The following is a 15010-nucleotide window of genomic DNA, read 5'->3' as shown; positions in this document are numbered from 1 at the left end:
ATACAAGTCACCTGGAGAACTTGCTAAGACATGGGCACGGGGGCCCCACTCCCAGCTACTCCCTTTCCATTGGTTGGAGGTGGAACCCAGAAATTTCCCGTTTACTGGTTTTTTTTTTTTGCGGTACGCGGGCCTCTCACTGTCGTGGCCTCTCCTGTTGCGGAGCACAGGCTCCGGACGCGCGCAGGCTCAGCGGCCGTGGCTCACGGGCCCAGCCGCTCCGCGGCATGTGGGATCTTCCCGGACCGGGGCACGAACCCGTGTCCCCTGCATCGGCAGGCAGACTCTCAACCACTGCGCCACCAGGGAAGCCCCAGAAATTTCCCTTTTTAACAAGCTCGCAAGTAATGTTGATGCTGCTGATCCTTGAACCATACGTTCTGGAGAAGGGCCTCTCCATATACATAACCTGAGGATCTTATAAAATGCAGACTATGCCTCCTTAGGTCTGGAGTGGGGCCTGAGAGTCAAGAGTGTAATAAACACGGAGGTGTGGCCATTGCTGCTGGGCTGTGGGACATATTCTGAGTAACAAGGGTCAGAACATAAACTACTGTTTGATGAATCAGTTAAAACCAGTTTACCAATTGGTTAAGGGGGCCATTTCTTTGCATTGGTTTCACTAGAGGTCTGGAAATCATGAATGCCTAGATAGGTACCTCACGATGACTATTGTTTTAATGTCAGTCTTGCTTGATAATGGCTTCATTGACTCAGCTTCTCCAGCTGAGCAGCCCAAGCATAATACATCTGTTCAAAGTGACACAAACCGAAGGGATTACATATGACCACACAGGAAAGGTCCTGATTAGCTAGCCTTTGCATTGATAGCGATTGTACACAGTACATCCATGCTTTCACAGTTCTTGGCTGTTACTGGACTTAAATCAAGAAAAATGTAGCTTCTTAATTTTAAATGCTTTTTACCTCCTGGGAATGGCAGTGGCGAGCTAGTATTTTCCCCTTCGAAACCAGGCCTTTACCCCAAGATCTCAGACACACACAAATGTTACAGGGGCCTGACTTGAGAAAGCTCTTTCTCTCTGTAGGCTGGTGGGAAAAATTCATGTGGATCTTAAATAATCTTAGTGATTATGGAAAACAGAAACCTATAATGTCTCAATACAGATTCTCAAACTATGGCAAATACCATGGGATGAAGAGTTTTCTTCATCTGGGGTACCATTTTTCAGATAATAGAAGGGATCTCCATTTGGTTGAGAGCTTTAAAATGTAGTTAAAGCATATCTTTTGTACTTTATAGTGATTTTATACTTTTTTCTTAGTTATTATTTGGCTTTTTTGTGTTTATGCATTTGTCTGCTTTCCAGAGCCATCCTTCTGCTGTTGGTGCACATTTTGGTAAAGAAGCCCGTTTATTAAAGTTGAATGGAGCAGATTTTGATATAACTAGCACTTTTTCAGGTAGAAAACAGACATTCATGATGGAAGAAGCTGTGAGCAAGTAGATACTATAACTTGTTTCCTAATTTTTACGTTATTTAAAGATTAAATAATAATTGAGTAGCCATTCAGTGTGCATCTATGATGTGAACAAAAACTTATACACTTCCACTTAATTTTTCATTTGAACCTTACATAGTGACATCTCTATAAAGTAGGAGCAAATGGTTAATTTAAAATGTTTGCTATACTGATCATACATGTTTTAAATTTGATTTGGCAGGATCTACTAATGTATTGGCACATTCTCTTCATGGAATTTCTCATGTGGTAACTGCAACTTTGCACATTATAATGGGTAAGAATTCTTCCAAAGAAGTTTATGTTTTATAAGGAAGTTTCTATTTATATAAGGAAGGCTATTTTATATCCGTCAGGCTTGTCTAAGACAGATTCTTTATCTCTCAAAGCAGGGAAATGTCTGACTAAAAACCAAAAGTCAGTTAGGCAAAGCTTCACTATTTTGACTGCTGATTGTTTCAGAATACAGGTGCTCTAAAGAGTAGTAAGTGAAGTTTTACTATAATCTTGATAGAAAATAACAGAATAATGTTCAAGATCACAATTTGATAACCAGGTCAAGAAAATCCATGCATACTGATGAAATGTATCAGGTACTGTTGTTTGACTACCAAAACTCTAGGACTAGTTATTAAAAGAAAAAAAAAAGCACAAGAAAAAAACTTTTAGCCAGTGTACTTCCACTAGACCTTTTATTATCTCAACTGATGTAAAGCATGTAAGCTCTAACAAATGCAAATCTGTTAAATCTGAGTTTACTCTGCACATGTACTTCAACTTCACTTCCTCAGCCATGCTTTGTTTAAAATAGCAGTAAGCTGCAACATTTACCACTTTGTGTCTCTTCCCTTGGTACCTGAAAACGTTATAAATGGGGCTTCCCTGGTGGCGAGTCCGCCTGCCGATGCAGGGGACGCGGGTTCGTGCCCAGGTCCGGGAAGATCCCACATGCCGTGGAGCGGCTGGGCCCGTGAGCCATGGCCGCTGAGCCTGCGCGTCCGGAGCCTGTGCTCTGCAACGGGAGAGGCCACAACAGTGAGAGGCCCGCGTACCGCAAAAAAAAAAAAAAAAAAAAAGTTATAAATGGCAATTGCAGTAATTGTAGGTAGTGAGAGTGGAAGAGAAAATAGGATATTATGGTATAAAGTAGCCTGACATTTTCTTCTTCTCTGAGTAAATAACTATGCTCTCCTACGTTTGCCATTTTGACACCTGGCTCTACTTAACTTGCTGACTGACTAATGCTCAATATAACATTCAAGGGCACATACAACCGGTCGATGTCTGCACCTTCAGCACCACTGGCAAGTTTCTTCGCTTTGGGTTCTCAGCTATGTTTGGCTTTGGTGGAAGAGCTTTGGCTCTGGCAGAAAAACATCGATGGATGTCCCCTAACCAACGTATGGATTTTGCTGTCATTAAGGCACTGGCAAAACTTAAGTAAGTCTTTTTTTCTTAACCCCCAAATTTCATATCCCAGAGTCAATGAGTGCTAATAACAAATTTCATTATATTTTAGGCCAGAGGAATGTGAAATATCATTTTTACCAGTTAACGACCCTCAGGATTTAGGAGAAAGGTAAGTGAACAGCTCAAAGTAATACGGGAGTCTATATCTTTCTTTGAAGCATAAAACTGTTTGGTATAAACAGTTTATTAGACTTGTGATCTTTGGTTGTTCTTCTATCGTATTAGTGAAGAATCTAGAATCATGGGGTCCTACAGATTCTATTAGGTCACGTAGTTTGGCATCTGTCTTCAGAAACAACTATTCACTCCATCCATCCATCCATCCGTCCATTCAATATCTGTTTATTAAAGTACCTGCTGTATGCCAGACACCTTGGATAAAATATGCCTACAAACAAACAAACAAAATCCATAGTTTCTGCCCTCATGAGAATTTCTAATGTGGAACAAAAATATTACTCAAAGCCACACAAAGGAAGTGCTCTAGTCTTAAAAGAAATTTTGAAAATCATTGTTACTGATGAATCAATGAATCAACAACTAATGCAGTGACAGAATTGTTCACATATTTTTACTTACTGCTGAATCTAATATATATAATGTTGGGTTCTCTAATCATCTCATGTTTAATAGATGCTATTTTTTCGTGTGTGATGTGATGTTTCTTTGTCTTGTTTTCTTACTTTTAGGAGGGCACAGGGATCTCTGAAATCTGGTGAGTATGAAGTTACCTCCTTGAGAACTGAGCAGGGCTCTATTGACATTTTGATCTGGTGGGGGAAAGTAACCAATCCCTTCCATTACCTTTAGACTGTAATGATCAGTGGCAAATGATCCAGGGTCAGTTCTTGAATGTCAGCATTATGGCAATTCCATGCCTGTGTTCAGTGGCACCTAGAGGCTTGGCACCTAATACCAGGTTAGTAAGCGTTTTTATTGAATCATTGATACTTTTCATTCATTCATTTATTTATTTTTGGCTGAGTTGGGTCTTTGTTGCTGCGCGCGGGCTTTCTCTAGTTGCGGTGAGCGGGGGCTACTCTTCGTTGGGGTGGGCGGGCTTCTCATTGTGGTGGCTTCTCTTGTACGCAGGCTTCAGCAGTTGTGGCTCGTGGGCTCTAGAGTGCAGTCTCAGTAGTTGTGGTGCACGGGCTTAGTTGCTCTGCAGCATGTGGGATCTTCCCGGGCCGGGGCTCGAACCCGTGTCCCCTGCATTGATAGGCGGATTCTTAACCACTGTGCCACCAGGGAAGCCCCATTGAAACTTTTCTATAAACCACATTTATCTTTCAGAATACCCTGCTAACTCTTGGCTAACTAGAATATTATCAAGAGGTCATTTCTGAGTTGCTTTTAAAGGATTTGTCTTGAGAGTAGGCTGAGAGTAACTTATGCTGGAAAAATGATAATTTACTCTGATTTTTTAATATCACTGAGGCTAAAATAATATTCCTTGGGTTTTATTGACATGATCTTATTGTGTTATTTTATGTCGACTTTGCTTTATTTATTTATTTACCAGTCATTGAGAATATTGTATTTAATTCTGGTATTCCTTATGCACACCTCTGCCTTTCGATTTTAGTGCAGACGTATACAACCTTAGCAGGAATAGCATGTATGTGTGTATGATACTTTGAGTCAAAGGAAACATTTTAGTTATATTTAGTGTGAATTGTGGTACATCGGAATCTACTGCCCACATTTTCATGAGACATTTTATATATCATTTTATCCACAAGCTATAGCTGTTCCATCTCTTGCACATCTTTTTCATGTAGTTGTCCATCATTGGTCTGAAAATATATTTCTCTTGCATTTCTGTAGAGCATAGAAGAAAGGTGATGAATGTTGTGTAATGTCGTCACCGCTAGATTTTCCCCAGAAGTGGAATAAAAGAATGACTTATGTATGTACTTTGGCAATTCATAACATCATTTTAATGATTAGTTTCAACTTCCCTGCAAAATATTTAATCTGAAGGATTAACAATTGGTAAAGGGATTGATTTATAATGTTTTCCTTGGCAATTGATAGGAAGGTAAGAAAGAGGGAAATATCCAAAGTTAGAGAAGAAGAGAAACTTTTTTTTTTGCGATACGTGGCCTCTCACTGTTGTGGCCTCTCCCGTTGCGGAGCACAGGCTACGGACGCGCAGGCTCAGCGGCCATGGCTCACGGGCCCAGCCGTGCCACGGCATGTGGGATGTTCCCGGACTGGGGCACGAACCCGTATCCCCTGCATCGGCAGGCGGACTCTCAACCACTGCGCCACCAGGGAAGCCCGAGAAACTATTTTAAAAATCAGATGTCAGAGTCTCATTAATTATCTCTAGTGCTGGAGCTTGTGTGGTTTAGAAATTGAGGCTGATTGTTTCCTCCCCATACCCTCAGAAACCCTAGATAGCTGTGCATCTCCCTAGTGTAGTTTCCCCCATGAAAAGTGAAGATCTGGCTGGCTGACTAGAGCTGCATTCTCCAGGACTCGACACAATGCTGCTCTAACCCTACGCCATCTCTGACTCTCGTGTTTGCTCAAGGACCTTCGTGGGAAGTAGTCCTGCTCTCCTGGGAGCAGTAGATTCATGCCTCCTTCCAAGCTGCTCCAGTCATTTTCCAGCTGGCCTGGAATTCCACTGCTTACTCTCCAGGTTCCATCTGCATTGATGAATTTTTCAGAGGAGGATGATTAGTTAGAGATGTCTTCTGTGGATTGTAAGCAAACATGCCATTTTTTTAAAGGCCTTTACATCAGAGCCTCAGCTGACCAGGGTATTCAAAAATTTAGCTTCTGGATGATTCAGCGAAATTGCAAAGGAGTTTCAACTTCCACCTTTATTTATTTTTTCACAGGAAAGTATAATTTACTTCAAAATACCTCAGTGTGAGTTGCTGATAGGAACTAATTTTTTTATATTCGAATTTTTCTAAGATTATATGCATTAATGTATGGAAAATATTTAGAACAGTGCCAGGCACATAGCTTGTGTTTCAATTACTAGTAAGTATTGAAACGTAGACACGTGAAATGCTTTTCATATTTACCAGTAAAAACTAAGTAATTAAAAAAAATCAAGAATGCACAAAACACTAATGTTTTGGTACTATTTTTTTTTTTTACGTCTTTATTGGAGTATAATTGCTTTACAATGGTGTGTTAGTTTCTGCTTTATAACAAAGTGAATCAGTTATACATATACATATGTTCCCATATCTCTTCCCTCTTGCGTCTCCCTCCCTCCCACCCTCCCTATCCCACCCCTCTAGGTGGTCACAAAGCACAGAGCTGATCTCCCTGTGTTATACAGCTGCTTCCCACTAGCTGTCTATTTTACATTTGGTAGTGTATATATGTCCATGCCACTCTCTCACTTTGTCACAGATTACCCTTCCCACTCCCCATATCCTCAAGTCCATTCTCTAGTAGGTCTGCATCTTTATTCCTGTCTTACCCCTAGGCTCTTCATGACATTTTTTTTTCTTAGATTCCATATATATGTGTTAGCATACGGTACTTGTCTTTCTCTTTCTGACTTACTTCACTGTGTATGACAGACTCTAGGTCCATCCACCTCACTACAAATAACTCATTTTCATTTCTTTTTATGGCTGAGTAATATTCCATTGTATATATGTGCCACATCTTCTTTATCCATTCATCTGTCGATGGACACTTAGGTTGCTTCCATGTCCTGGCTATTGTAAATAGAGCTGCAGTGAACATTTTGGTACATGACTCTTTTTGAATTATGGTCTTCTCAGGGTATATGCCCAGTAGTGGGATTGCTGGGTCATATGGTAGTTCTATTTGTAGTTTTTAAAGGAACCTCCATACTGTTCTCCATAGCGGCTGTACCAATTCACATTCCCACCAGCAGTGTAAGAGTGTTCCCTTTTCTCCACACGCTCTCCAGCATTTATTGTTTCTAGATTTTTTGATGTTTTGGTACTATTTATTTCCAGTTGGGAAGAGGTGACATAATGCGTAAAAGGAATGGTGGACCCTGGATTAAGCGCTCTGGTTCCAGTGATTATTTTGTTTTTCTCTGTCTTTGAACCAATCACTTAAACTTCGGGGCTTCTTTTCCTTCTACATAAACTGAGTGAATGACTGGGTAATCTCCAAGGTCCCTTACAGCTCTAACCTGAGCTTCCATAAGATTTAAAGAGCTCTTTTTTATGTCGTCATTGTTATTCTTGGAATAACTTTCTATTTGCACTGAAACTGAGCCTAGAAGTCATTTGCGCATATTTCTGCAAACTGCCTTCTAAAGCTAGATGCATCTGTGAGTGGCTTTTTGGCACTAAATCACACCTCTAAATTTGCAGCCTCTTATATTGAACTGAAGAGTTATGCAAGATTAAAATGTTCAGTCATTTAACTGAACATGTGTGGTAGCATTTGTTCACTCCAGTTCATCCATCCAAGAGCCTCTGATTTATTTGGTTTCCTATGTCACTTAGACCTGCCCATAAATAAATATTTAAATCACACTTTAGATTTTAAAAAGTGTTGAACTAGTTGTTAGACCATTTGTATTTATTAACTATCGTACAACACATCTTTAAAAAAATACATGGTTTCACACTTAGAATCCCTAAGTAAGTACATTGGATTTCAAATTATGTCTTGATATGTGAACAGGATGCATGATGATTCATTTTTTAAGAAGTGCTTGGTGTCAGTGCTTGGTGAGAAGGAAATCAGTTGTTTAATAAAACTAATTTGAAAGGCTGTTTCATTTAAAAGACAGCACAGCAAGATATGATTTAATAATTTTAGGTAAATTTAACGTGATGGTGATTTATCTAGCTTGCCTATAACTTTTAGTAAACATTATTTGTTAGGAGGAATGATACAGAGTAGTTTCTGATGTACTCTCTTAATAAATATTTTAATGTTAAATACAAATATTTAATTTCAGATTAAATAATGGAAGCATGGCTCTTATAATTTCACGAAACACTTCTCGACCAGAATTTATAAAACACCTGAAAAGATATGCAAGTGTTAAAAACCAGGTACAGTAAACCATTTAGATTACCTGTGTGCAAGGCAATTAATCATGGGGAGAGAGATGCTGCCGGAGTTGACAGCGAGTCCTGCCTTGTAAGAAAGCTTTATTTTCTTCTGAATGCATTAACCTTTCTTTTTTTTTCAATTTGTTCTTCAAATTCTGAAAAGTATCCACCAGTATTAATATGGATTCGCCTTTTTGAATTGTGGGTTGGTGGTTATACACATTTATGTGTGTGTGGGCAAAGAGAAAATAGAAAATGTAGTGTTACATTGAAATGTGAAGTAAATTAAGGATACAATGACATACTCAGCTGTTCTTCAGAATGAAGAGTAGTGCAATCTGAGATTTTTAGCCTTCTTGATTTTATGGCAGCAGACTCCCTCTAAAGTTATGACCTTTGGATTTTCCTGTTGTTTAAGATCAGCCTCCTTACATTGATTGAAACAGATTTGCAGAAATATGTTTTAAAATACACTACTTTTATATAGATGTTATTTATTTTATTCTAAACTTAGGATGTGTGGTGGTATTTGTAGAGATAGATAAGACTGTATTTCCTTTCTTAAGGGATTTGCTTTAAAGAGAAGCGATGACTGTTATAAGCCATATTCTTTGGGCAGACATTCTGAGCCGGTTATTAGGAAACTGATCCAGAAATATGTGAATTTCTGAAATTATGAATCTTGAAGTACATAGTATGCATGTAAAACCCTACAGTCTCATACCTTCTTCCAGGTATAAAATTGTGCCTGGATGTAGTTGGGGGAGAACAGATGGGGGAAGGAGAGTAAATCCAGCCGGTGACCAGCAGCTGTATCTTTCTTACATAGGTAGCCACTGCAAGGCTCTCATTTTTGCTTCTTTATAATTTTAAACTTTCTCAGGCAGGCTTCATGAAGTTTCAGTTCTCCTCTGCCTACTACATTGTTCGATCAATGTTTATTGAGCAACCAGTTGAATGAAATGTTTAGGAAATTATGTCATAAAATTATATACAGGCCTATTTTCTTTAAATATAAATCTCTAAGGAGACAAAGTGGAAAAAAGCTGATATAATGTAGGTTGTAAGACTAATAACTTTATGTGTTTGGGAAAATAGTGATTTATTGATTTTTAAAGGAATGTATGCCTTTTCAGATGTTGCTAATTTTGTTTGCAACTTTATTATTTTTCTTAATCCAAAGCAATACATGTTCATTGGTTTTTCTGTAAGTCAGAAAATAGAAACAAGACAACAATATATATAAAACGCTCTCAAAATTCTCTATTCCAAGAGATAATGAGTGCCATTATGTTGGTATAAACTTTTCCTATTCTTTTTCTATTAAATACATATGAGAACTTAAAGGAGTAATAACCCCAAGGTACTTACCCTGAGAAGCTGTATATTTATTTTAGGGAGGCACGATTGCACAGATTACTTACAGAAGTTCTTTTTTGGAATTGCCTAAGGGGCAAATGTCTTAGGTAATTTTTGTAGACATCCTTTTTTCATTACGAAAGTAGCTTTCTTCTGACTTTAAAAGTAATAGATGCTTACTATAAAAAATAAAGACAAAGACATAGTAGTGAATGTAATTCTGTATCTATAGGAAAGTAAATTTTTTCAAAAGAAGACCATGTTATGCAAGACATAACCATTTTTCTCAGGTACTCAACCAGTCATATCTTGCTTTTGATACAAAAAAACTATTGCCTGTGTGTGTATGTGTGTGTGTGTGTGTGTGTGTGTGTGTGTGTGTGTGTGTGTGTGTGTTTCATTAGGCTTAACTGATTGGCTCAGCTCTTTCCAAAAATTCAAGTCCATGCTACTGCTCTGTAGTATTTTGCAAAGAAATTCTAAACTGTTTTGCATAATAGTATATAGTAAGAATAATTGGATTGATTCCCAAGGTGACTGCTTTCAAGCAATGTTAATCTGATACATTTGTTAAAAAATCACAGACATACATATACACATATACATGTGTATGTGTAGTCTCTTTCCTTCATGGTGACATGTTCAAAAATATAAACTTATATAAATTATGTAATATTATAAAGACCAGATAAATATAAGATTATATAATCCACTCGCAATTAGCAGCAGTTCTGGTGTCCAGGAAGGGAAATGCGGCACTTCAGCCTAAGGAGAGCAACAGTCTACGTCTCTGAACCATCCTTCCAGGTTGAACTGAATGTTCGCGTATCTGAACAATTGTAGAATGTACTGAAAACCATCATTTGTAGGTGACGCGTCGTGCGTTTCCCATCTCTGTGTGAAATAGATAGAGGTAGAAATTACTCTTCAAGTCTTTTCAACTCCTGTAGCTGGCCTTTGTTTCCTCTGTTCACATTGAAAACATTCCTACGTTTGCTTTGACCCTCATTTTTGTTTAGGGGGTTTAAAAACCCTTGTTATTCCCCAGGGATTTGTTTGTAACCTTCTTCTCATGATACCTTTTCCTGGGTGATCTCACTGCTTCCCATTGCTTGAACCACTATCTGAACTTTGCACACTACCAAGGGTTCTCTCTTCCTTTCTGATCTGCAGGACCACTGTGCCTTCCTGTGTGCTGAGAAGGTTATAAAACTCACAGGCATCTGGAGTCCAGCACGTCCACTACTTACCTTATCGCCCTCTTCCTGGATGGTGCTCCTTCTGTGTTTCCCTACAAAGGGCAATGGTACCACTCTCTACCCATCCTGGAGTTACTCTGCATCCCTCTCCCTCATTCCTCACAACCAGTCCACCAATTAATTCAAACCTTAATCCCTTCTTGCCTCCAGTAGCCTCCTTCTGATCTTTCTTTTCTCTGGTCTTCCACACTGCATTCTAGAGGGATTTTTCTAAAATACGTATCTGCTTTATCTCCTGCCTAATTCTTCAATGTGTTATTGTCATCAGGATGACATCAAATTTCCTCAGTGTGGAATACAAGGCCCCTTGTATTCTAGCCCTTGCCCGTGTCACAGCCTCGCTTCTTGCCATCCTCCACCAGATTTCTCGTGCTTTGGTCATTGAATTCGTTTTCTCGGGCTGCCATAACAAATACCACAGACTGGGTAGGTTTGGTTTCTCCCAAGACCTGTCTCCTTGGCTTACAGACGGCTGCCTTCTGGCTGTGTCCTCACTTGATCTTTTCTCTGTGCATGCACATTCCTGGGGTCTCTCTGTGTGTCCCAATTTCCTCCTTTTATAAGGACACCAGTCATATTAGATTTGGGCCTACCCTAAAAGACTCATTTAACTTAATCACCTTTTAAAGACCTAATCTCCAAATATGGTTACATTCTGAGGTACAGAGAGTTAGGACTTCAACATATAAATTGGGGAGAGGGGGGACACAATTCAGCCCATAACACCATATGTGTCTATGTTTTAAAATCAAATATAGGCATTAACATACTCTGAAAAATAAATGCCAAAATACCAGTGTTGCCATCAGTATCACACTATGCTTGATCATGGCATATCTCTGTATTCTTGCAAACGTGGTTTCCTCTCTCCAGAGCTTCTCTTCACCTCCAGGCTAATTCTTCTGTGTTAAGACTCAGCTCAAGAGGGCAATTCACCCAATATCCTGAGCCTGTTTGCCTCTTCTCATTTCTCTGTGCTTATACCATCATGGCACTTATATATATATCACAACTTTAATTGTTAACTTCCCTTCCTCATGCCCCAAACACACCCTCACACGTGATATCACGCTCTTGGCTTCCCTAAGTCCCATCTAACAATGTCTGTGGCTTCCTAGGTAATAAATGTGCATGCATGGATGAATGGAGCTTCATTTTGTGAAGTGTGCACATGAAAACTGACGATGTAAGACAATAGACTTACCGGTGATGGCCATCAGTTCCTGACACTCCTTGGCTTTAGCTGCATGGCTCAAGTCTCTGACCCCTTCATCACATGACATTCTCCCTGAGTGTCTATCTTCACATGGCATTCTCCTCTCTTAACCAGGACATCAGTCATATTGGATTAGGGCCACCCAAATGACCTCATCTTAACTTGATTACATTTGCAAAGACCCTATTTCCAAATAAGGTGACAGTCACATGTACTAAGAGTTAGGACTTCTAGATATCTTTACGGGGGACACAATTTAACCCATAATGGCCAGTGATCACTGACTCATTTAAAACACATTATTTTGGGACTTCCCTGGTGGCGGAGTGGTTAAGACTCCGTGCTCCCAAAGCAGGGGGGCCGGGTTTGATCCCTGGTCAGGGAACTCTACCACATGCATGCTGCAACTGAGAATTCACATGCCACAGCTAAGGAGCCTGGCCTGCCGCAACTAAGACCCGGCACAACCAAATAAATAAATAAAATTTTAAAAAATGTTTAAGAAAACAACTAAAACACATTATTTTTACAATGAATGAAAAATGTAGAACATTTTACAAGTGCAGTGTGACGTGTGGCCCCAAACCTTACACCTGAAATGGGAAGTCTAATGCAGTGACTATTAGGCAGTTTTAGAGAGAGCCTTGCTTTTTCCAACAGAGAGTTGCTTGGGGCCTGCTAACCCTGTACTTCAAATAGAACAACTGTTGCCATCATGTAACCCAGTATTATCCACCATGTAACCCATGCATTATTCAGTATAAACTGTAAGATCTGCTGGACATTGATGTTTCCACATTTGGCAAAATAAGGGTTTTGGGGAAAATAGTTTTCTGGCAACTTTTAAAATTCTGTTCTTCATCGAGGTTTATATGTGAAAGAAGGGAAAAAAAACATGTAGATAATATATTTGTGATAAACCTCATGCCATTTATCTGAAAACTGAAATAAATGAGTAGTTGTGCATTTCTACTAAAAAGTTACTTGGCTATCTTACTTATTTCAGAGAATATATATTTTTTCACTATAGTTTCCTTAGGCAAGTAAGAAAAATTTAAATTTTTAAAAAATTTTTTACTGGAGTATAGTTGATTTACAATGTGTTAATTTCTGCTTACAGCAAAGTGATTCAGTTATACATATATATAATATTTTTCATATTTTTTTCCATTATGGTTTATTGCAGGATATTGAATATAGTTCCCTATGCTACACAGTAGGACCTTGTTGTTTATCCATCCTATATATAATAGGTGGCATCTGCTAATCCCAAACTCCCAATCCTTCCCTCCCCTGCCCGCACCTTGGGAACCACAAGTCTGTTCTCTGTGAGTCTGTTTCTGTTTCGTAGGTAAGTTCATTTGTGTTGTATTTTAGATTCCACATATAAGTGATAGCATATGGTATTTGTCTTTCTCTGTCTGGCTTACTTCACTTAGTATGATAATGTCTAGGTTCATCCATGTTGCTGCAAATGGCATTATTTCATTCTTTTTTATGGCTGAGTAACAGTCCATTGTATATATGTACCACATCTTCTTTATCTTTCATCTGTTGTTGGGCATTTAGGTTGTTTCCATGTCTTGGCTACTATAAATAGTGCTGTTTTGAACACTGGGTGCACGTATCTTTTCGAATTAAGGTTTTGTCTGGGTATATGCCCAGGAATGGGATTGCTGGAACATATGGCAACTCTATTTTTAGTTTTTTGAGGAACCTTCATACTGTTTTCCATAGTGGCTGCACCAATTTACATTCCCACCAACAGTGTAGGAGGGCTCCCTTTTCTCCACACCCTCTCCAGCATTTGTTATTTGTAGACTTTTTAATGAGGGCCATTCTGACCAGTGTGAGGTGGCACCTCATTGTAGTTTTGATTTGCATTTCTCTGATGATTAGGAATGACGAGCATCTTTTCATGTGCCGATGGGCCATCTGTATGTCTTCTCTGGAGAAGTGCCTATTTAGATATTCTGCCCACTTTTCGATTTTTTTATTGTTGTTATTAAATTGTATGAGCTCTTTGTATATTTTTGAAATTAAGCCCTTGTCAGTCATATCATTTGGAAATATTTTCTTCCATTCCTTAGGTTGTCTTTTAATTTTGATTATGGTTTCCTTTGCTGTGCAAAAGCTTATAAGTGTGAATAGGTCCCATTTGTTTAATTTTGATTTTATTTCTATTGCCTGGGGAGACTGATCTAAGAAAACATTGGTATGATTTATGTCAGAGAATGTTTTGCCTGTATTCTCTTCTAGGGGTTTTATGGTGTCATGTCTTATATGTAAGTCTTTAAGCCATTTTGAGTTCGTTTTTGTCTATGATGTGAGGGAATGTTCTAACTTCATTGATTTTCATGTGGCTGTCCAATTTTCCCAACACCACTTGCTGAAAAGACTGTCTTTTCCCCATTGTATATTCTTCCCTCCTTTGTCAAAGATTAAATTGTCCATAGGTGTGTGGGCTTATTTCTGGGCTCTCTATTCTGTTCCATTGATCTATGTGTCTGTTTTTGTGCCGGTACCACACTGTTTTGATTAGTAGTAGTATTTGTAGTAGCTTTGTAGTATTGTCTGAAGTCTGGGAGGGTTATGCCTCCTGCTTTGTTCTTTTTCCTCAGGGTTGCTTTGGCAATTCTGGGTCTTTTATGGTTCCATATGAATTTTAGGATGATTTGTTCTATTTCTGTGAAGAATGTCATGGGTATGGGTAGTTTGATAAGGATCACATTAAATCTGTAGGTTGCTTTGGGTGGCATGACCAAGAAAGACTGAAATATGAAGCTGACTTTGTACCATGCTAGAGTGGTCAGTAAGCAACCATAATTATCATGCAACTTGTGTCCATCTTCAAAGTGAGGATGAGACAGGCAAATACCTGTCGAAATCACATGGGATGGACTTTCTCTTTTTACCGTCATAAGTTTAGTTCTTCGTAATTAAATTCCAAACGTGAAACTTATTCTAGAGTTTGCTCTACATCAGTTAAACTAGTTGACAATAATCAAGTCAGTGGATTATATAAATCCTCTATAACAACAGACCAATATTAAAGATTTAGTTTTTATTGGAAATTATTGTATACAATTTCATGGACATATACTATTTGTCATAAAACAAGTTTGCCAGCTGCTAGATCTAAATGAGCTAGGAAAGCAGAAAAGGGGCTCCTTCTTCCAAAGAAATTGGAACTAATTAGA

The 15010-nt window shown here is 38.7% G+C and overlaps 1 protein-coding gene across 1 annotated transcript in view; it reads left to right on the top strand.

Annotated features, from left to right (window-relative positions):
• The window catches only part of CERKL (CERK like autophagy regulator), a gene marked incomplete at its 5' end in the record, with an annotated part of 149243 nt that overhangs the window by 130945 nt on the left and 3288 nt on the right, over nt 1-15010 (top strand). Inside the window, 6 exons of the mRNA XM_082841519.1 lie at nt 1688-1762; nt 2748-2925; nt 3005-3064; nt 3645-3670; nt 3766-3874; nt 7880-7976. Coding sequence (XP_082697645.1) covers nt 1688-1762; nt 2748-2925; nt 3005-3064; nt 3645-3670; nt 3766-3874; nt 7880-7976 — 545 coding nt within the window. The remainder of the gene's footprint in view (nt 1-1687; nt 1763-2747; nt 2926-3004; nt 3065-3644; nt 3671-3765; nt 3875-7879; nt 7977-15010) is intronic.

The sequence above is a fragment of the Leucopleurus acutus genome (genome assembly GCF_964270905.1).
Source record: "Leucopleurus acutus genome assembly, chromosome: 6".
NCBI lineage: Eukaryota > Metazoa > Chordata > Mammalia > Artiodactyla > Delphinidae > Leucopleurus > Leucopleurus acutus.
This window is presented reverse-complemented; position numbering and strand designations above follow the sequence as displayed.